Source organism: Symphalangus syndactylus, chromosome 2 (genome assembly GCF_028878055.3).
Source record: "Symphalangus syndactylus isolate Jambi chromosome 2, NHGRI_mSymSyn1-v2.1_pri, whole genome shotgun sequence".
NCBI lineage: Eukaryota > Metazoa > Chordata > Mammalia > Primates > Hylobatidae > Symphalangus > Symphalangus syndactylus.
Genome location: NC_072424.2, coordinates 23,692,098 through 23,713,382, shown reverse-complemented (window position 1 = coordinate 23,713,382; position 21,285 = coordinate 23,692,098). Strand labels below are relative to the sequence as shown.

At 40.5% G+C, this 21,285-nt stretch overlaps 1 protein-coding gene across 1 annotated transcript in view; it reads right to left on the bottom strand.

The window, feature by feature from the left end:
- Positions 1-1,206: 1,206 nt before the first annotated feature.
- LOC134733636 (uncharacterized) overlaps positions 1,207-21,285 on the bottom strand; it is a 46,114-nt gene continuing 26,035 nt past the window's right edge. Inside the window, exon 4 of the mRNA XM_063624019.1 lies at positions 1,207-6,954. Coding sequence (XP_063480089.1) covers positions 6,939-6,954 — 16 coding nt within the window. The 3' untranslated portion in view covers positions 1,207-6,938. The remainder of the gene's footprint in view (positions 6,955-21,285) is intronic.

Genomic DNA, 21,285 nt, shown 5'->3' with positions numbered 1-21,285 from the left:
ACCATCTGGGGAGAAGAACCCAGGCACTGCTTTAATTTCCAATCCACCACAGACTGATATGACTAGAAAAATGCAACAAAGAAACAAGTTATCAAGACAATGAAATCAAAGGCATACAAAATTAAAGTGATCATTTGCTATAATTGCTATAAAAGTTTCTAAATGTTAGCTGGGCATGGTGGCATGCGCCTGGGATCCCAGCGACACAGGAGGCTGAGGCAGGAGGATTGCTCGAGTCCACAAGGTTGAGGCTGCAGTGAACCGTGTTCACGCCACTGCACTCCAGCCTGGATGAGAGAGTAAGACCCTGTCTCAAAGATAATAAATAAATAAAAATAATAAAGTTTCTAATACTTATTCTCAATTTCTGTTTTTATCATATTGGATGGGAGCAGGCAGGGCATGAAGCAACACCAGGCTGGGGGCCATTTTTGGGTAGCATCATTTTTTCAGAGAATGTGTCCCATCTACATGCTCTTCCTAGCTGACAAATTCCCAACTGAAAGCTCCCACCTTGACCCTGCCCTGACATAAAGACTCGGGTGTCCAGTTGCTGGCCTAACCACCCCCTTGGATGTCTCAGAGGCATCTCAAACTGGCATGTGCAAACATGATGTTATTTGCACTCCAAAACCTGTTGTCTCTATTGCCCCTCTCCCCAGATAGGGAGAAACAGCACCACAACCCCCCCTTCCCTCTCCCAGGTGCTCTCTCTCTCCTTCAGTCTCTATCCATTCCACCAGCAATTCTTGTCAACCCCCCCTCCAAAATATGCCACGAATTGGTCTGCTTGTCCTCCTCCACTGCCCCACCCTCCTCTGAGCCACAATCCTACTTCCTCTACATCACTGAAAAAGAGTCTATTCTCTTAACTACAGTGCTATCCTGCCTGACACGTAGTGAGGATTCCACAAATGGTTAACTTAAAAATATTTCCTGGCCAGGCGTGGTGGCTCATGCCTGTAATCCTAGCACTTTGGGAGGCCAAGGCGGGCATATCACCTGAGGTCAGGAGTTCAAGACCAGCCTGGCCAAAATGGTGAAACCCTGTCTGTACTAAAAATACAAAAATTAGCCGGGCATGGTGGCATGTGCCTGTAATCCCAGCTACCCAGGAGGCTGAGGCAGGATAATCGCTGGAACCTGGGAGGCAGAGGCCCCAGTGAGCCAAGATCACGCCACTGGCACTCCAGCCTGGGTGACAGAGCAAGACTCTGTCTCTAACATATATATATATATATATATATGTATTATTATATATAATATTTCCTAATTGGCTGGGCACAGTGGCTCACGCCGTTAATCCCAGGACTTTGAGAGGCCAAGGAGGGCAGATCACCTGAGGTCAAGAGTTTAAGACCAGCCTGGCCAACATGGTGAAACCCTGTGGTGGTGGCTTACGCCTGCAAGCCCAGCTACTTGGGAGGCTGAGGCAGGAGAATTGCTTCAACCCAGGAGGTGGAGGTTGCAGTGAGCTGAGATTGCACCATTGCACTCCAGCCTGGGGAACATGAGCAAGACTGTGTCTAAAAAAAAAAAAAATTCCTAAGCACCAGAAATAACATGAAAACAGGACGTCAATCTCTATAATGCAAGGAAGATTATTACTGAATATTAGAGGCTCCAAAACAGCAGAGGAGGTCTCTCAAAATAACAGAAAGGTCTTCTAGATGTAGACAAATCATGTTTGTATATGTTTATTGGGTGCTATGTGGTGTTACAAATTTGAATACAGTGTGGAAAGATTAAATTAAGCTATTAACATATCTATCATCTCAATATTTAACTTGATAAGAACATTAGAAATGTACTGTCTTGGCAATATTGAAATGTACAGAACTCAATTATTAGCTATATTCACATGCTGTGCCACTGATCTAAAAAAAAAAATCCAACTGAGGCTTTGTACCCTTTGACGACTATCATCTCCCCATTCCTCTTACCCTACCCCAGCCTCAGTAACCACCATTCTACTCTCTGCTTCTATGAGTTGGATTATTTTAGATTCCACATATAAGCAGGAACGTGTGGTATTTGCCTTTCAGTGTTTGGCTTATTTCACTTAGCATTGTGGTCTCCAATTCCATCCATATTGTTGCATATGACAGAATGTCTTCCTTTTTTAAGAGTGAATAGTATTCTATTGTGTACGTATACCACATGTCTTTATTCATCCATCCCTTGATGAACACTTAGGTTGATTCCATAACTTGGCTATTGTGAATAGTGCAGCAATGATCACGGGAGTGAGGCTATTTCTTTGACATAGCGATTTCAAATCTTTTTGGTTCATATGGTAATTTTATTTTTAGTTTCTCGAGGAACCTCCATACTGTTTTCTATAATGGTTGTACTAATTTACATTCCCACCAACAGCATACGAGACAGGGTTTTCTCCACATCCTCGCCAATGCTCATCTTCTGTCTTTTTGATAACAGCTATTCTAACAGGTGTGAGGTGATATTTTATTGTGGTTTTAATCTGCATCTCCCTAATGAGTAGTGATGTTGGGCATTTTGCATCTGTTAGTCATTTGTATGTCTTCTTTTGAGCAATGTCTATTCATATCCTTTACCCATTTCTTAATTGGATTATTTCTTTTCTGCTTATAGTTATTTGAGGTCCTTATATATTTTAGATATTAAACTCTCATTAAGGGTATTAATAAAATCTTATTGTGGATATTAAACCCTTTGTATGACTTGCAAATATTTCCTCCCAAACCATAGATTGTTTCTTCACTCTGCTAATTGTTTTCTTTGATGTGTAGAAGGAAAAGTCTTCATAGCATATAAAACGATCCTTAAAAAACAGACACCATGTTTTCCACAAATTGGTGAAGAAAAGGGCATTCCAGGTGGAAACAGAATCAAAACCACAGTTTGGGAAAGATGAACAGTCTAGCTTGACTTAAGCAAAGGTTCCAAAGACAGAAAAGTGAAGTGGGTCATCCAGGCCATGAAGATCCCCAAATGCTGAGGTTGAGGAATCTGGAGGCAGCTCCACAGACCATGGGGGCATGGAAGCTTTCTGCATGGGGAAGCCAGGCAGTCACGGCCAAGCTGTAGGAAAGTCGTGTCTGCTGTGTGTGCCTGTCTCTCCGCTCTGCTCTATGAGTATATGTGCCCAAAGAGTTCATCTCTTCCCTCCTGGAACACATCACAAAAAAGCCCTGAATGCCAGAGTAGAAGAATCTGCAGCTAATTCCAGAGGCAATGGGGAGTTGTAGGAGCTTTTTTATATAGGGGAGTCACATGTTCAAGGCCAAGCTATCGAAAATGGATTTGATAGTTATACACAGAATAGACTAGAAAGGGGAGAGAGAGGTGATATTGATAACAGTTGTGCATGTATGCAAATGATCCAGTTCACAATTCTAATTGCTTTCTTTATATGTCCTCAAAATCTACAAAGAGCATTACCTGAAATTAATTATTTAAAAGCCACTGAAGTCTGGGCATGATGGTTCACACCTGTAATCCCGGCACTTTGGGAGGCCAAGGCGGGTGGATCACTTGAGGTCAGGAGTTCCAGACCAGCCTAGCCAATATGGTGAAACCCTGTCTCTATTAAAAATACAAAAATTAGCTGGGCGTGGTGGCATGTGCCTGTAATCCCAGCTACTCGGGAGGCTGAGGCAGGAGAATCGCTTGAACTTGGGAAGCAGAGGTTGCAGTGAGCAAAGATGGGGTCATTGCACTCCCGCCTGGATGATAGAGCAAGACTCCATCTCAAAATAAAATAAAATAAAGTCATTGAAAACAATAGCATGATAACATCTGAATCACTGAACCACCAAATAGATGGGGAAAAAATCACAAACCATAAGAACCCCTGTGTTTGAATAATTTTCTTTTTTTTTTTTTTTTTTTGCCTTGCTGTCTTCAGGAAAAAGAATAATTCTCATTTTAATAGGACTCATGAACTAAGTTTGGAGAAGTAGGCTGACTAAATTTATCTCTAATATTTTTGAGTTCTTAAAAAGCATACATAATGGTAAACAGACATGAAATTAGATACCATCTGTGGTTGGCCAGCTTATAATATGCAATCTATACAAAAGTGACCCAGAAGGAAGACAGCAGTTCAATTCTGCAAGTATGCTTCTACTGTCAGACACACAGAGCAGACACAAAGACAACAATGAAAATGTTATCTGTGCCTGTTTTAATATAGCCCCGAGTCTTCAGAAGGCATATCTGCCGTGTGTGCCTGTCTGTCTGCTCTGTTTGATGTGTGTGCATATCCAATAAGTTCATTTCTTCCCTCCATTTTGCCTGCTTTCAAAAAAAAAAATTAAAACATCCTGGAGCATAACACAAAACACCATGCAAGGACAGCAACAGAATTTTTTTTTTTTTTTTTTTTAGTGATGAGGTCTTTCTTTGTCACCCAGACTGGAGTGCAGTGACATGATCATAGCTCAATGCAGCCTCAAACACCTGGGCTCTAGCAACCGTCCTGCCTCAGCCTCCTTAGTAGCTAGGACTACAGACATTCACCACCACACCCAGCTAATTTTATTTTTAAATTTTTTTTTGGTAGAGACGAGGGTCTCACTATGTTGCTATGTTGCCCAGGCTGGCCTCGAACTCCTGGCTTCAAGCGATCCTTCTGCCTTGGCCTCCCAAAGTGCTGGGATTATAGCCATGAGCCATCTCGCCCAGCCAGCGGTTGAGATTTTTGACAGCAGACATACCCGCACATAATCTCTATCCCGGGGGATTTATCTCTAGCTGAAATAACGTGCTAGAATTAAGACTGCCTAATCATTTAATCGATATACCATTCCAAAATTCATGAGTATACTGAAAACATAATGATTTATGGTCAGACACCTTGCTTTCTAAACTTAGTCACACACTTCACAGGGTGGTTATCTCACTTCACAGCTTTTCCTTTCTGAGGCCAGAAAAGGAAGGGGTTTGCCTTCCTCTAGTATTTATTCTTCTGGACTACATCAAGTGCTCTAAGCCTGATGTTAGTCAATAACTGCCCATTAGCCATTGGCTACATTTGCCTCTTTCTTGTTCCAACAATATTAGTGATCTGTGGTACAGGACACAGTCTTTGTTTGCTAGCTACAAATCCAACAAAGCTAAGTTTTATTCATGTAGTTATTCACAAATTAAAACAACACACATACACACCACAAAACCCAGAGATCACCAAATACTGTATAAATAAACAAGCCCAAAGTCACAGATCAGGGGTACCCATGATTTCTTTAAGGAGATACTCTGTTCAGGTCAATATTTAACCAAGTGGATTCCTCTGCTTAACACCCATGAGTGGTTGTCATGTCACTCAGTAAAAGCCAAAGTCCTCAAGGTGGTTCACAAGATAGCACATGACTGCTCCCCCACGCCCCACCATCTCTCTGCCCGCCCCTCCTACTGGCCTCGCTGTGCCCTAAACACTCCAAGCACATTCCCAACTCAGGGCCTTTGCAGTTGCTCTTCTCTCTGCCCAGAATGCTCTCACCCCAGATGCTCCCATAGCTCGCTTTCTCCGCTCCTTCTCTTTGTTTAAATGTCACCTTCTCAATGAAGTCTTCCCTGATCACGCCCATCCCAGACCCTCCATCCCCGATCCCTGCTTTGTTTTCTCCATAGCATCCATCACTATCTGATATGCTATGTATTTTACTTACTTACATTTCATAAATATAATTGTTACATAAATAAAATAAAGTAACTCCAAATAAAAGCTGCCTAGAAACTTCCACTGGCAAGGATTTTTTTCTAAAAAATCTGTTTTGTGCACTGCTACAGCTACTGCTCCTAAAACAGCAGGTGCTTAATAAATATTTGTGGAAGGAATGTAGTAGGTGGTAGGCATACAGAGATGACTAAAATAATACTGTTCCTACTATTCAGGTGGTAACATTATCCACAAATATTGTTTCCTAAATAAAATCAAGCCTGTCAAATTATCTCCACCATGGTCTTTGAGAGTCTGGTGATACAGTTAACTTGACTGAATCGTTATCAACCCTTCTTCGCAGAAGTAAATTTAAACACTCTCCATAATCTCCCTAACAAGTATTCGTATAAGAATAATCTAGTTTAAGCAGAACACGAAACCCAAGAAACACTAGGAAATAGATTTGAAAAGGACAGCTTAGGAAAGTAAAAAGGTTGTTGATAATATTCTCAACTGGGCTGAAGATGGATAGAATATATCCTTTCTGCCATAGCTCTATTTGTCAATGTTCATAACCTCCAAAAGCAATCTACTGAATTTTAAAAGTATATTACATATGACAACAATTTCCTATAAAATATCTTTCTCCCAGCATTTTACAAATTAAATATGTGTCCACTCAATGCCATCCCTTTTTTATGACCTAGTCAAACAGTAAGATAGTAAAAATATTTTTTCAAAAGAAATTGTCCTAACAGGCAATAAAGTCTTATTTTATAGATTTCATTTAATATCTCACATCAAAATATTCATAAAGAACATTTTTCCTGCAATGAATAATACAAAAGTAGAAATCACTGTGTTTACTATAAAACAGCCAATAAGTGTGTAAGAGCATTTTCCCCTGAGTTCTCTATTAATAATTCCTTTTCTTAATTGAGTAGGATGTTGTATAATTTGCCTATCAGGATTCTGAAGACTGAAGTCCTTAATGAAGAATCTGCCTTAACTAACAAATTTATCAAAAGGAAGAGAAAGAAAAAATATTCCGTCACTGATGCTTTACTGCAAAGTCAAAAAAAATATAAACAAGTGCTGCTTGGAATGTGAATGAATACCCAAAAAGGTAATCCTCACTTCCAAAATTCTCATTTTTGCCATTTTCTCATTGTTGTTTGCCAAAAAACGTTTGGGAGTTGTTTGTACCAGAAACATTAGAAGGTATGGGAAGAAAAAAGGAGATACTGACATTTTTCTAGTCCTTTCTACGCCATACAAAAGATGTAATTTTTCAGGAAGCTAGGAATCTGATAAAAAGAAAGAAAAATAAATAAATAAAAATACATAAAAGATATAATTTAAATTATTTTATGAATTACACACGATAGTCTTATATTAAGTCTCATCAGCCAATGCTTCTAAATAAATTCATTCAATAAAGTTAATGAACATCAAACAACACTCTCCAAGAGAAAATTGGCCTTCTGTTAGTTTTAGGTTTGGACTTCCTAACTAGAATATGTCACAAGCATCATTAAAAATGGCATACAACACTTTGGGAGGCTGAGGCAGCATATCATGAGGTCAAGAGATTGAGACAATCCTGGCCAACATGGTGAAACCCCGTCTCTACTAAAAATACAAAAATTAGCTGGGCATGGTGGCACACGTCTGTAGTCCCAGCTACTCGGGAGGCTGAGGCAGGAGAGTCGCTTGAACCCAGGAAGCGGAGGTTGCAGTGAGCCAAGATTACACCACTGCATTCCAGCCTGGCGACAGAGTGAGACTCCATCTCAAAAAAAAAAAAGGCATACAACAAACAAACACATGCGCAGGGGAGAAATGGAAAGACCATGATTATAAGTGCTCCCTTTCACTAACAAACTTTTCATTTCATTGGCTTGAGAATACCAAATCCATCGCAAGCTACTCGGAAATTGCATCAACTCTCCTAGTAAATCAGGAGTGCATTTAATCACACAGCAGAAATTTAGCCCAAAACCTTCAAGCCATAAATTAGGATGGAGCCGGCACCTTCCCCAACCCCTTTGCTCAAGTAGCATTACATAAGAGGCTGCCAGTCTCTCTCCTGTCTACTGGAACTCCAGCCAAGATGATGCATTACAGGAATTGAGTCAAAGTAAAATTGAGTCATCTGATCTGAAAATTCATTTTTAGTTTCAGGTCTTATAAGTGGAAGAGTCTTCTGAGGTCATCTAAGGAATAGAGGGGACTAGGGATGGGGAATGCAGGTCCCAGAGGGCACTCTGTTGTATGGTGTGTCCATGACCACACAGCTGGAGGAGAAGAGCTCAAGCTAGAACTCAAGTCTCCTAACTCCTTGTCCAACTCTTTCCACTAGAACGTACTGGCCCCTGTTAAGTATGTGCCATTTTGATTATTTTTAAGTAGGGACCTTTGGATGCAACCTTAAAAAGAATGAATTCTCAGGTTTCATTTATTTTTATTTTTATGTTTATTTTAAGTTCCGGGGTAAACGTGCAGGACGTGCAGGTTTGTTACGTGGGTAAATGGGCTCCACAGTGGTTTGCTGCACCTACCAACCCATCACCTAGGCGTTAAGCCCAACATGCATTAGCTATTTTTCCTAAAGCTCTTCCTCCCCCAACCCCACCTGCCAACAGGCCCCAGTGTGTGTTGTTCCCCTCCCTGTGTCCATGTGTTCTCATTGTTCAGCTCCCACTTATAAGTGAGAACATGCAGTATTTGGTTTTCTGTTCCTAAGTTAGTTTGCTGAGGATAATGGCTTCCAGCTCCATCTATGTCCCTGAAAAGGACATGATCTCATTCCTTTTTATGGCTGCACAGTATTCCATGGTGTATATGTACCACACTGTCTTTATCCAGTTTATCATTGACGGGCATTTGGGTTGATTCCATGTCTTTGCTATTGTAAATAGTGCTGCAATGAACATATGCGTCCAACAGGTTTCAATTTTTAACTGAGGGCAACAAGTGGCTGTGAATAAGAATAAATAATCCAGCCTTTGGGAAATATACCAGCATCAGCCTATATTGTAATTGTTTTGACCTAAAAGCCATAGATCTCTCGCTGTCCATCATTCTGGAAAAAATTAATCCTGTAACAGGCAATGAGGTTGGCTTTAAATGAAGTGAGGGGGAGTCAATATTCTTTTTTCTCTGGTATAGAAGTGGTCTCTCCCTTGGTAAAAACAAAGGAATCATCTATAATATTTTATAGTGCTCGAGAAATAAGCTGCTCCCAGCAAGGCAGAGACTGCTTGGGAGCAAAACAGGAGATGGCACACGAAAAGAGCGTAGGGCAAGACAGCCATAGAGGGGCGTTTGAGGAATTTTGTGCACCATGCTCTTTCCATTATTTCTGAACCACCAGTAAAGCTCATTAAAAGTTACAGACTAATACTTACAGCTATGCTCTAAAAACCTCAAGATATATGCACAAAGACATTCAGTACAGCATTGTCTATAAAAACAAATGAGCAAAGAATCTATCAATAAGGGACTATTAAATCAGGTATGCTATAGCCATGTGATTGAACGTTATGCAGTCATAAAACATGAGCGATGTCTGCACATACTAATATAGAAAGATCTCAACATATATGTGAAAAGGCAAAGCAGTTTTTTTTTCTTTTCAGTAGGTGGGTTAGGAGATAGTAGTTTTATAGATAGATAAATGGATTCATTTTCTACTTATATTGTATATTCATAACTTTTCTGTACATGGAATCTCCAGAAACTTTTTAACAGTGCTTATTACAAATTTCTACTTGGATAAAGAACCCAGCCCACCAACGAACACAACGAACAAGGTTAGAACCTGCATTGTCCAAGCTGAAAAAACACAACTGTTTCTCTGGTCAGTTTGTTTTTTTTGTTTGTTTGTTTTGTTTTTTGAGATGAGATGGAGTCATGCTCTGTAGCCCAGGCTGGATTGCAATGGCACAATCTTGGCTCACTGCAACTTCCACCTCCCAGGTTCAAGTGATTCTCCTGTCTCAGCCTCCCGAGTAGCTGGGACTATAGGCACACGCCACTAGGCTTGGCTAATTTTTTTGTATTTTTAGTAGAGGCAGAGTTTCACCACTGGCCAGGCTGGTCTCAAACTCCTGACCTCAAGTGATCTGCCTGCCTTGGCCTTCCAAAGTGCTGGGATTACAGGCGTGAGCCACTGTGCCCAGCCCACTGGTCAGTTTTAAGAGCACAAACCTATAAGGAAATGAACTTCTAGGTCATGTCTAACTTAGCAGAATTCAACTGAAACAACGGAGAAATTTGTAGACTGTACCTTCTATTCTACCCCCTTCACCCTTTGCATAAATCTTTCTACTCCAGCAAACTGTGAATTTCTTACATGGCAACCTTTCTCCTCCCAATTCTTTCAATAATTGCTTATTAAATATCTACTCCATTTCAGGACAAGGATCTGGAAATACACATGTAATATTTGGTCCCTGGCTTCACAGAATGCAGTCTAGACATGGCTGGGGCCACCTAGACAGATGTCTCCTACAGTTCAGTGTGCTGGATGCTAACATGAAAAAGTTTCGGTGGGAAGAAATGTAGTTATCAGAGGAAGAACAGAGTCCAACGACCAAGTTCAAAGTGTGTTTATTAGCAGTGAATCAGGGGGAAAGGTTGCCTCCAAAGCAAGGCTCTGATGTAATCAAAGGAATTCAGAGAATCAGGGCAGGCTAATCTCCAAGAAACACTAATAAAAATGCTCACTGAAATCAAATGTTCTGAACACCAGCACATAAATACCTTCTTTTAGTGTTTATCACTGTAGGCAGCTTTGCTATGAAAAGAGAAAAGGTTGAGATAAACGAGTTCATTAAGCTGCCAGGTCTAGTCCAGCCCCGAGTGATTCTTTATCCTCCTTTCCGACAGGCAGTCCATTTCAAGTTTCCAGGAGCAGAGCACACTCACTGCATCCCGTTTTTTTCCTATGGTAAAGGTGTGACAGTGTCATTCCTGAGTGGTGACAGCAAATGACTAAGAACTGCAGGTTATTCCTACAGTTGTCCAAAAACCTCAGGCCAGACTACCCTAAGGAGTGTGAATGTTCTAGAACAGGGGTCCCCAGCCCCTGGGCCACGGACTGGTGCCAGTCCATGGCCTGTTAGGAACTGGGCCGCACAGCAGGAGGTGAGCAGCAGGCAAGCGAGCATTACCGCCTGAGCGCCACCTCCTGTCAGATCAGCGGCAACAGATTCTCCTGGGAACGCAAACCCTACCGTGAACTGTGCATGCGAAGGATCTGGGTTGGGCTCCCTATGAACATCTAATGCCTGATGATCTCCTGAGGTGGGACAGTTTCATCCTGAAACCATTCCTCCCCAACCACAGTGCATGGAAAAACTGTCTTCCACGAAACCAGTCCCTGGTGCCAAAAAGGTTGGGGACTGATGTTCTAGAAGGCAGGAAAAAAACAGGAGTGACTACGGCCTTCCAATTCTGAATATTCTAGATACCAAGCGGAGGTCCAATATGGACTCTCTGAGGCAGGGACTATACCTCACTCATTCCTGTGCCTCATGCATGTGGTGCTAAAAGCTCTCCCGGTTGTGGAATGAAAAATAATAAGAAAAGCTCTATGTGTTTGTGGCATGAATGAGTGAACACCACCCTCAGTACTTGTCTAGCCGGCTTTGTGCAGAGAGTAAAACTTCAGTGAGGTCCTCAGGTATGTCATGACATTATCGGTCCAATTATCTGCCGAGCTTTCTGAAGGCACCTTAGTCATATCCCACACCTGTCTCTGGCTCTGCTCTGTTATTTGCTGACCTAACTGTCCTGGGGCAGGTGGCCAGGTTCAAGCCAGCTCTGCTGGGGCCTTGTGAGAATCACAAGCCAGAATGCTGAATGTGGTATTTTTTAACCACAGAGAAGTCTTATTTTTGCATAGTTAAATGTATCTACTTTTTATTTCATGACTTTCAGGCTTTGTATCCTGTTTAGAAGGTCGGGACACTCTCAGTTATAAATTCACCCATTTTTTTTCTAGGATTTCTATTGTTTCATTTATTATACTTAATTATTTAATCCATAGGATTAAATCCATTTATTAAATACTTAATTATTTAATCCATACGAATTGTGAGTGTGTTTGTGAGTGTGTGTGTGTGTGTGTGTGTGTGTGTTCTAAAAGAAGTAAGAAAAGGATCTAGATTTATCTTTTCTAAATAGTTAGCTAGTTGCTCCAACATCAATTACTGGGGATCTTTGTTCTCACACTGATTTTTAAATGCTACCTTTACTATAAATAAATCCTATGCACATTTGTTCACTATAACTAGACATTACTCTGTCTAATTTTTTCCAACACTAAACTCTTTTAATTAATATAGTTTCATATTGCTTTTTAAGATCTGATAGGCCTAATCTCCCTTAATTACACTTTGTTTTTGGATTTCATATATTTCATTTTGCAAAATGAAAAATAGTATCATTTTGCCATGTCCCTAAAACAGACCTTGTTGCCATTTTAACTGCAATTTTATTTCTTTTATGCCGAGATTTAGGGGAGATGAACATTTTTACGATATTGTGTCTTATTATCCAAGAGCCTAGTATGTCTCTCCAATGACTTGAATCTTTTACGTTTCTCAGTAGAGTTTAAAATTCTTCCTCATATTGTGTCTGCATGTTACATTTAACTTCAGATGTTTTATTCTTAATGTTTAATATATTTAATTACCATTTTGTAAATTCAAAAATTTCCAAGCACCATTTCCTGTGCTTAGAATACTTTTCAACCACTTCTCCATTTGGCAAATTCCACTTGTTCTTCAAGGCCCTATTTAAATATCACTTGCTTTGTAAAGTCTTCCTTGGCCCCATATCCAATCAGGATGCACTGGTATCTTCCTCTGTTCTCCTGAACATCTTGTATGTAACACCATCATGCCACTGGTCACGTTGTAGTGCAACTTCTGCAGACAGGTCTCTCACCTTCATTACTCTGGGAACTCTATAAGGAAAGGAGCTAGGATCCCCTGAGCCTGGCTCATACCAAGCACTCAGTGCCATAATCATAGAGCATGCTTCTTCATATTTCAGTAGTGTTTTTGCAGTGCTAACAATGATAATGTTGATAAATGGTATAATTTGGAATAATGTGATTATGGTTTACTTTTTCTTCCTTAAACATAAGCCATGTTTAAAAATGCAGAAAATTATCCCATAATGAGAAACCATAAATAATTAAGAAATGAAAAATAGATAGATTCTTTTCCTGGTATGTACTGCAGTTGAATGTAAAGAGGCAGCATTGTAACAGTAAATAGAGCATCCTCTGGCATGAACAAGACCTGAATTTAAATCCTGAGTCAACCATTTATTAGCTAGATGATGATTTTAGGCAAGTTTCTTCATTTCTTTATGTCTCATTTTCTCATCTGTAAAATAGGCATAATAAATATTTTCATAGAAGGCTAAGAGACATTTCAAATGTCCAAAATACTTGATTTCCTCCCCAAACCTGCATACTCTTCCTCATTGCAAGAAATGACATGCTATCCTCCCAGTTGCTGAAAGAATTGGAGAGATCTAAGATTCCCCTCTTTCTTCTACTTCATGTTGCCAACTCATTAGCAAGTTCTCTAAGCAATTCCTTAGAAACATTTCCAGAATCCAGTAACTTCTCAGCACCTCCTCTCCTCCCATTTGGTCCAAGCCACCATCTTCTCTTATCTTGACCATTAGAGTAGCCTCCTAACTGGTCTTCTTGCTTCCACCCTTGCCTTACCATCTACATGTTGACTGAATGATCCTTTTAAACTACATCAAATCATGTCACAACTCTGCTCAGAACTTTCACCTAACTCACTCAGTCTAACTCTGGGAAGAACTCAAATCATAACAGCAGTCTCAAGGACCAGCTGGACACCCTCCTTCCCCCAGCTACCTCTCTGACTTCATCTCCATCCCTCTCCCTACTCTCTGATCCAGCCACACAAGCCTGCCTGCTGGTCCTGACAGCTCTCAGGTCCTTGGAATTGCTCATCTCACTGCCTAAAAAACTCTTTACCAGATATCTTTGTGACCCCTCACTTCCTTCAGGTCTCTGCTGAAATGTAGCTTTATCAAAGAAGCCTTCCATTAACGCCCCATATGCAATAGCACCTTCCCCACCCTCTCACCTCTCTAATATTCTCCATTTATTTTTTAATTTTTTTTCACAGTACTTTACACCATGTATCATATGTTTATATGGTAAGTGGTCATCACATTCCAACACCTAGACCACTTAGTAGGTGTTCAACTCATACTTATGGAATAACTGAAGAAATGAATACATTCTTGCCAACTACAATTCTACAGTTTATATAAAGCATCTAGCCACAGAATAGATTCTCCTAAAATAAGTAGTCACAAGGAACTGGTGAAAAAAACTCACCCATCCTTGATGCCCATGCTCATTACTCACTCAGTGCTTAAGTGATTCAAAATAAAGATTCCTTTGTTTTACACCAGAACAACAAGAACAAAAAAATTCTCCCTGGAATCCATTAGAGATTGCCAACCCCAAACCTCTTTTCTACGTTTTTTTGACTTTTAAAAATTATGGCTCTGTCCCCTCCCTCCTTCCCCCAGACTCTGGGACTCCTCTCCTTCTGTTCATTCCTATTTGGAGCTAAAAGCCAGAAATAGCTGTTTACCTCATTGTCCTCATTTCCCTTCATTGTTACCATTCAGTTCTCTGGTGGCTTCCCTGTTGTGGATGTTTTTTAAATGAATTCCCAATAAGTTGAGAAAGAAAAGTATCAGTAAAGACCCTGGACACAGCCTAAAGTAAAAATATATTATGTGATATTTTTCTTAGGAATAACTATTTAAAAATTGACCCTAACACAGGTAAAGTTTCTTCATTTATACATACATCATCTAATATTATTCTCAAAAGTAATAATGTTAAAGAGCTGGAGAAAGAACACATCATACAGAAGAAAGGACTGTGTTTACTTAAAACACGAATAATAATAATTATGCATGTTCAGCTCTTCCTCCTACAAGCAAGCCTATAAAAATTATCTAACAAAGTACTAAAACTAAAACAACATGATTTCCAATCAATCAGCAAATCATTTTTGCATGCTTGACCCACAACTCCTGCTTTTTTATTTTAATGCAGGGTTCAATAATACAAAGGCTTTTACAGGTTCATCTACTAAATAAGGATTTACCATCCAAAACTAATTTTTTAACAGGCAATTTCCTTATAGTGGTAAATGCAAATTAGATAAATTTCCCATTAAAATCATACAATATGCTGGAAAAGATAAATCTCTAGCACATTGGCATAAAATCAAGTATGTTGTGAGTCCAAAGATAACCACAGGTGAACCAAACTATACATTTTAAAGCTTATGTGAAACTATATTAACCAGAAAAAATAGAGCCTGTCCCGTGATAATGAAGGTCCCAAAGGCACTAAGCATTTCCTTCCCATAATAGTTGTATCTGGATAATTTAACCCAATAGAATAAAATCATCATGTGAATTACCTAAGAAATAAAAAACAAATATTCTAAAATTTTATTTTGATATGACTTTATGCTAAATGTTGTTAGTCTCTGATAGTAATTATACCTCAGCACACCAACTTGCCATTTGGGAAAATAGCCCAAAAATGTGCTGAATTGAAGGGGACAAAATAGGCAGCCCAAGATTTAAGTTTAAATTTTGAGGTAGATAATCTACAAAGTAGCTAATACTACAGGCAGATATTCAGCTATTGATCAAAAGTCGATCTTTTAAGGCCAAGGAATACACTGACACCGTAAGTCATGTTGGCTAGAAACACTACCAGTTAGAAAGGCCACAGTCTCAATTTTCCTAGGATAGCCCCAGTGTACACCTATTGTCCCCACATCCCAGCAGGTTTAACATTTGTCCTAGATAGAAGCATCCCAGGTGGAATTATAACTTATATAGTATATGTAAATATATACTTAAATGTGAGCCATAAATGTCGATCAGCCCATTTGTCCTAACCTCAATTAACCACAAATTCTAATGTCCTTTAATATTTTTCCACCCAAAAACCATGACAATCCTTACTGCAGAGGGCTCAATAACTATTTGTTAAATGACTTCATTAATTAGTATATTAGCATCCTCAGCCCAGGAATAGACAGGATTTGAAATTAATCTGGATGCTGCAGGAGAGAGGTTCAATAAATACTAGCTGATTGAATCTCGGTGAGAAAGGGTGACAGATTAAGAGTTCAACACTGTCTATTATATTGTTGTCTTGCTTGCTGTTAAGATATTTTCAGATATATGGTTGCCAGTTCTGTTTTGGGGAGGAGGGAAGAGAGAAAGCATATCTTTTCTTAATTGTCAACTCTCTTTTATATCTAACATAAATTACAATCCCACTGCCTTCTATTCCATTCTCAATAAGAAGAAAATTTCTCCTTCACACACACACACACACACACACACACACACACTGACTTAGTGCTTATGGCTCAAGAACTGGTCCAAGAATTGGTTTTACTACAAATTCAAGGACACATACATCAAATGTATAAGAATAGTTGCCTATGGCGAAAAGGTAATGAAATTAAATAATGGAGATAAAATAATCAATATATTAGACCACAGCAGGGCCTGATGGACTGACAATGATAGTAAACCATTATCTGAGAAGTGTGATTAACTCAAGCTTGTCTACACAAGTTCCCAAAAATTAAAAAAAAAAACAAAACAAAACATAATGCAGTTCACAGATACAATGTGGGAACAATTCAACCTTCTGAAAATCTTTGCTGAAACATATGACACTCCCACATGTGAGATATTGATGTCCAAAATGATCTCTCTCATGTAAAAAAAATCTGTTTATTGAATCAGAACCATTTATTTTAAATGCAAAAAAGAACTTCCAGGAAATGTAGTGTTTTGCTGTTTTGATATTAAATACTAAATCTAATAATGGCTAAACTTGGCTTTCAAAGATAGTTTCTCCTTTCCTCAATTTAATAAACTGCTTGGGAGCCCTGTAACTCAAAGAGAGGAGAAACTGTAGTTGATACAGGCCAGAAAAATGGCCCCCATATCACAGTAAATAAGAACTCTTAGTACACTAATCTTTACAATATCACCATGAAAGAAACTGATAAAGCTAGAGTGATGCTTGGGACAAGAGGCCCAGAGTGGTGGGCAGAAGTAAGAGAGAAGAAAGATGAAATGAAGGAGAAGTCTCCCATTTATCAACTAGCAAATACATTTTAAGCCCTGCTATAGGCGTCAAAGCTCAAGAAATCGGCAAAAAAAAAAAAAAAGTGTGGTTCTGACTCCTATTGTCCCTCCGCCCACATTCTAACCCTGGCCCCAACCCCATGAACAAGCCATGCTTAGCAGACAGCTTTGCTGCTACTCGAGGAAGCAGATGGCAGCCCCTGTCACCTCTCTGCCCCAGCTTGCTACTGCCCAGGTTCTCGGCTCAGTCTGCAACCAAATTCCTCATGCCAAAGTTAGGACATTTCAAACTTGTCATGCACGACCCTCTCTTTCATTCCTGCAGTCTCAGCCATGGGAAGGACAGAGGCCTCCTCTCCCTTCTCATCCCTTTCTGCCCTGTTTCTTCCTTCCCGCTGCACATCTCTCACCACTGACAACCTTCCACTGTGCTCTGGAACTGCAAGCCCTTGTCAGTGAAAATCCCTACATCCTCAGCCTTTCCCCAAAGTGCCCTCTCCACCTCCCAACTCCACTGAGGTCTGGTTCTCCTCTCCCTGAAAAACATGTCATCTGGCAGCAACAGGCTTCCTAGGTTCAGTGCTCACCATGCTACTTCTTTTCATACCCTTTTCCTTGGAAAGGCCTTCCCTCCATCCTATTCTTTTTCACCTGGCTAAGTCCAACTCATTCTCCAAGAAAACAACTCTACTTTCTTTAAGAAGGCTCACCTGATATGGTTGTCACGCCCACAGCTAGCTAACTCAATACCACTCTTTGGTATTACCATAATTCTCTCTCTATCCCATATGCTCTCTTTCGCTCTCGCTTGCTCTCTCCACTCAGGACATCCTTTTTTTTTTTTTTTTTTTTTTTGAGACAGAGTCTTACTCTGTCACCCAGGCTGGAGTGCAGTAGCACATCTCCACTCACTACAAGCTCCACCTCCCGGGTTCACGCCATTCTCCTGCCTCAGCTTCCCGCGCAGCTGAAACTACAGGCGCCCACCACCACGCCCAGCTAATTTTTTGTATTTTATTTTTAGTAGAGACGGGGTTTCACTGTGTTGGCCAGGATGGTCTCGATCGCCTGACCTCGTGAACCACCCGCCTCAGCCTCCCAAAGTGCTGGGATTACAGGCGTGAGCCACCGTGCCTGGCCAGGATATCCTTTTATAAATATGTGTGTATTTGTCTTCCCCATAAAACTGTGAGCTCCTTGAGGGTATATACTGAGCCTTATTAACTAATTGCTGGCATGTAACAAGTATTCAATAAATGTTCATCAGATAAATGAATAAAAATCTATGTCCCTGACTCCAGTAAGTGAAATGAATGAGTAGGGATTAAGTGGACATTTTTCCTTTATTGGATTTTTCTCTCAATCTATTAAACCTGTTCTTACTTACTACCAAACCACATAAAGATAAAGCCAAAGAAAAGCCAACCACCTCCCCTCCTCACCCTTACCTTTGAGGTAGCCACTGCTAAATGCTTGTTATGCATTGTTCTATGATTTTTTCTCTGCTCGTGGAACACACACATATGCACACATAGGGATTTTTCTCAATTTACAAAACTGGGATCATATATGACATAGATTTTATTCTAAAACACACTCTTTTCACTTAACAGTGTATCATGGCCATCCCTCCAGACCAGTGCATATGGGTCTCACTCACTCTTTCTAATAACTGTGTAATAGTCCACATGTATGCACCACAATCTGGTCACTCATTCCCCCAGTGGATGAGCAGTTAGGTTGCTTCCAATTTTGTGGAAATTCTGAAAACAACGTTAGCAAAACTGGTCTAAGATTTCGACAGCACACATGAGTTATTTCCCTGCCAGTGCAATGGAATCTATCCACACACACCTGGGCCTTTTTCCTCATGACTCAAGCTTCTGAAAAGCCAGCAGTTTCATCAAGTGATTGCTTATTTGTAAAGTGCTTGTTTTCTGCATGTGTCTTACATGGTGTATGTATTTACGATTTATTGAATTGGACCGAAAGCTAACCAGATAGGAAATTGTCTGGAAGGGTTTATGGGATGCACTGTTTGCCATTAATTCTGAGGATTTGATAGGAAGGGAGAAAATAGGAGATTTTCATTTTTAACTTTGTATAATTCCAGCCTGTTTGAATTTAAATATACTGTATTAATTTATAATTTAATATTTTATTATATAGGTATGTTAACATAGTTTTGTTGTATTAATACATTGATAGTGATTTTTTTTTTTTTGAGACAGTTGACCAGGCTGGAGTGCAGTGACATGATCTTGGCTCACTGCAACCTCCACATCCCAGGTTCAAGCAATTCTCCTGCCTCAGCCCCCAAGTAGCTGGGACTACAGGTGCACAACGCCATGCCACCTAAGTTTTGTACTTTTTTTTTAGTAGATATGGGGTTTCACCATGCTGGCCAGGCGGGTCTTGAACCCTAGCCTCAAGCTGCCTTGGCCTCCCAAAGTGCTGGGATTAGAGGCATGAACCACTGTACCCAACCTGATAGTGGATTTTAATATATTACTTTTAGAACTTAAAAATAGCTTTTTTGAAAGCATGCAGGATGATCCAGACCCTGCATTAGAGAAAATAAGCTCTAACTCAATGGCTTCCAAGTCTGCCTATACATAAGAATTAACTGGGGCTTATTAAAAATGCAGATGCCCAGGCCTAACCTGAATATTCTGATTTAGTAGCTCTGAAGCAGAGGCTTTGTATCAGTACCTTTGATAAATACTTCAGATGAGTCTTATGATCCTGCCATAATGGGACACCACTGTAATCTAATGGTCCTTAGAATCACTTTTCACATTTTTTGGGACTCTATCTTTAGTGTTTAGAAACCATTAGATCTGGAATGAGGCCTGGGAATCTATATTTTTAAAAGGTTGCCTAGACAATTCTCCCCAGGTGTGGAAACTCTATTCTAAGTGTTATAATTTCCTCTAGCTGGTAATTCAAAAATCAAAATACAATGGATCCATTTTGGTCTCTAGTGGAAAAATACAACCCAAGTTACAAGTCTTTGATGAGAGTATCCTAAAATACCACAAGATGGGAATGTCTTAGCTTGCTCTATCATAAAACTAAAGAATGCTTTTAATTGTTAGTTTGAATAGAAAACTGGATTTTAATACTTTTCTCTGAAAATTTTAAAAATAAAGTTGCTTTTCTTATGAGATTCAATTGATTTATTTGTTTGTTTGCTTGAGATAGAGTCTCAGGCTGTCACCCAAGCTGGAGTGCAAAGGCGCAATATCAGTGATTCTCGTGCCTCAGCCTCCCGAGTATCTGGGATTACAGGCATGCGCCACCATGCCCGGCTAATTTTTGTATTTTTAAGAGTGATGGGGTTTCACCATGTTGGCCAGGCTGGTCTTGAACTCCTGGCCTCAAGTGATCCATCCGCCTCAGCCTCCTAAAGTTCTAGGATTACAGGCGTGAGCCGCCGCACCCGGCCAATGGATTTCATTGTTTTCTTTTCCTTTTTTTAAACCAACCAGGGACATTTAATTAAAAAAATACAAGCAAGTTATCCAGGACCTGATCTGCTAAGCAGAGTTATCCCCAAGAGGATGAAGCCCTGCTGGCTGGCTCTGACATTCGATTCTGACTGAAAACACAGTAACTCCTCTGGCCCTTGCTGGGAAATGTCCTGCCCAGCCATGGGCAGCTAGTGCAGCTGACCTCCCACAAGGCCCCCAAACACATGATCCCACCAAAGGCTTGAACAGGGGAACCTCACAAGCAGGCAGACAGCACACCTGAGACACAAGTACAAGTAAGTCAAGCAAATGGGACTGAGGTAGGCAGCCCCAGCCCCTGTCTCCCTTCTGTGCCCCCTTAAGGGGGGCTGTTTTCAACTTTTTTCTTTTCTGTTTTTTTTTTTGAGATGGAGTCTCGCTCTGTCTGGCATAATCTCAGCTCACTGCAACCTCCGCCCCCTGGGTTCAAGCTATTCTCCTGCCTCAGTCTCTTGAGTAGCTGGGACTACAGGCATGCGCCACCATGCCCAGCTAATTTTTGTATTTTTAGTAGAGATGTGGTTTCACCATATTGGCCAGGCTGGTCTCAAACTCCTAACCTCCTGTTCCACCCGTCTCGGCCTCCCAAAGTGATAGGATTAAAGGTGTGAGCCACTGCACCGGGCCATTTTCAACTATTAAAAAAAAAAAAAGGCCGGGCGCGGTGGCTCACGCCTGTAATCCCTGCACTTTGGAAGGCCGAGGCGGGTGGATCACGAGGTCAGGAGATCAAGACCATCCTGGCTAACGCGGTGAAACCCCGTCTCTACTAAAAAAAAATACAAAAATTAGCCGGGCGTGGTGGCGGGTGCCTGCAGTCCCAGCTACCAGGGAGGCTGAGGCAGGAGAATGGTGCAAACCCAGGAGGCAGAGCTTGCAGTGAGCCAAGATCGTGCCACTGCACTCCAGCCT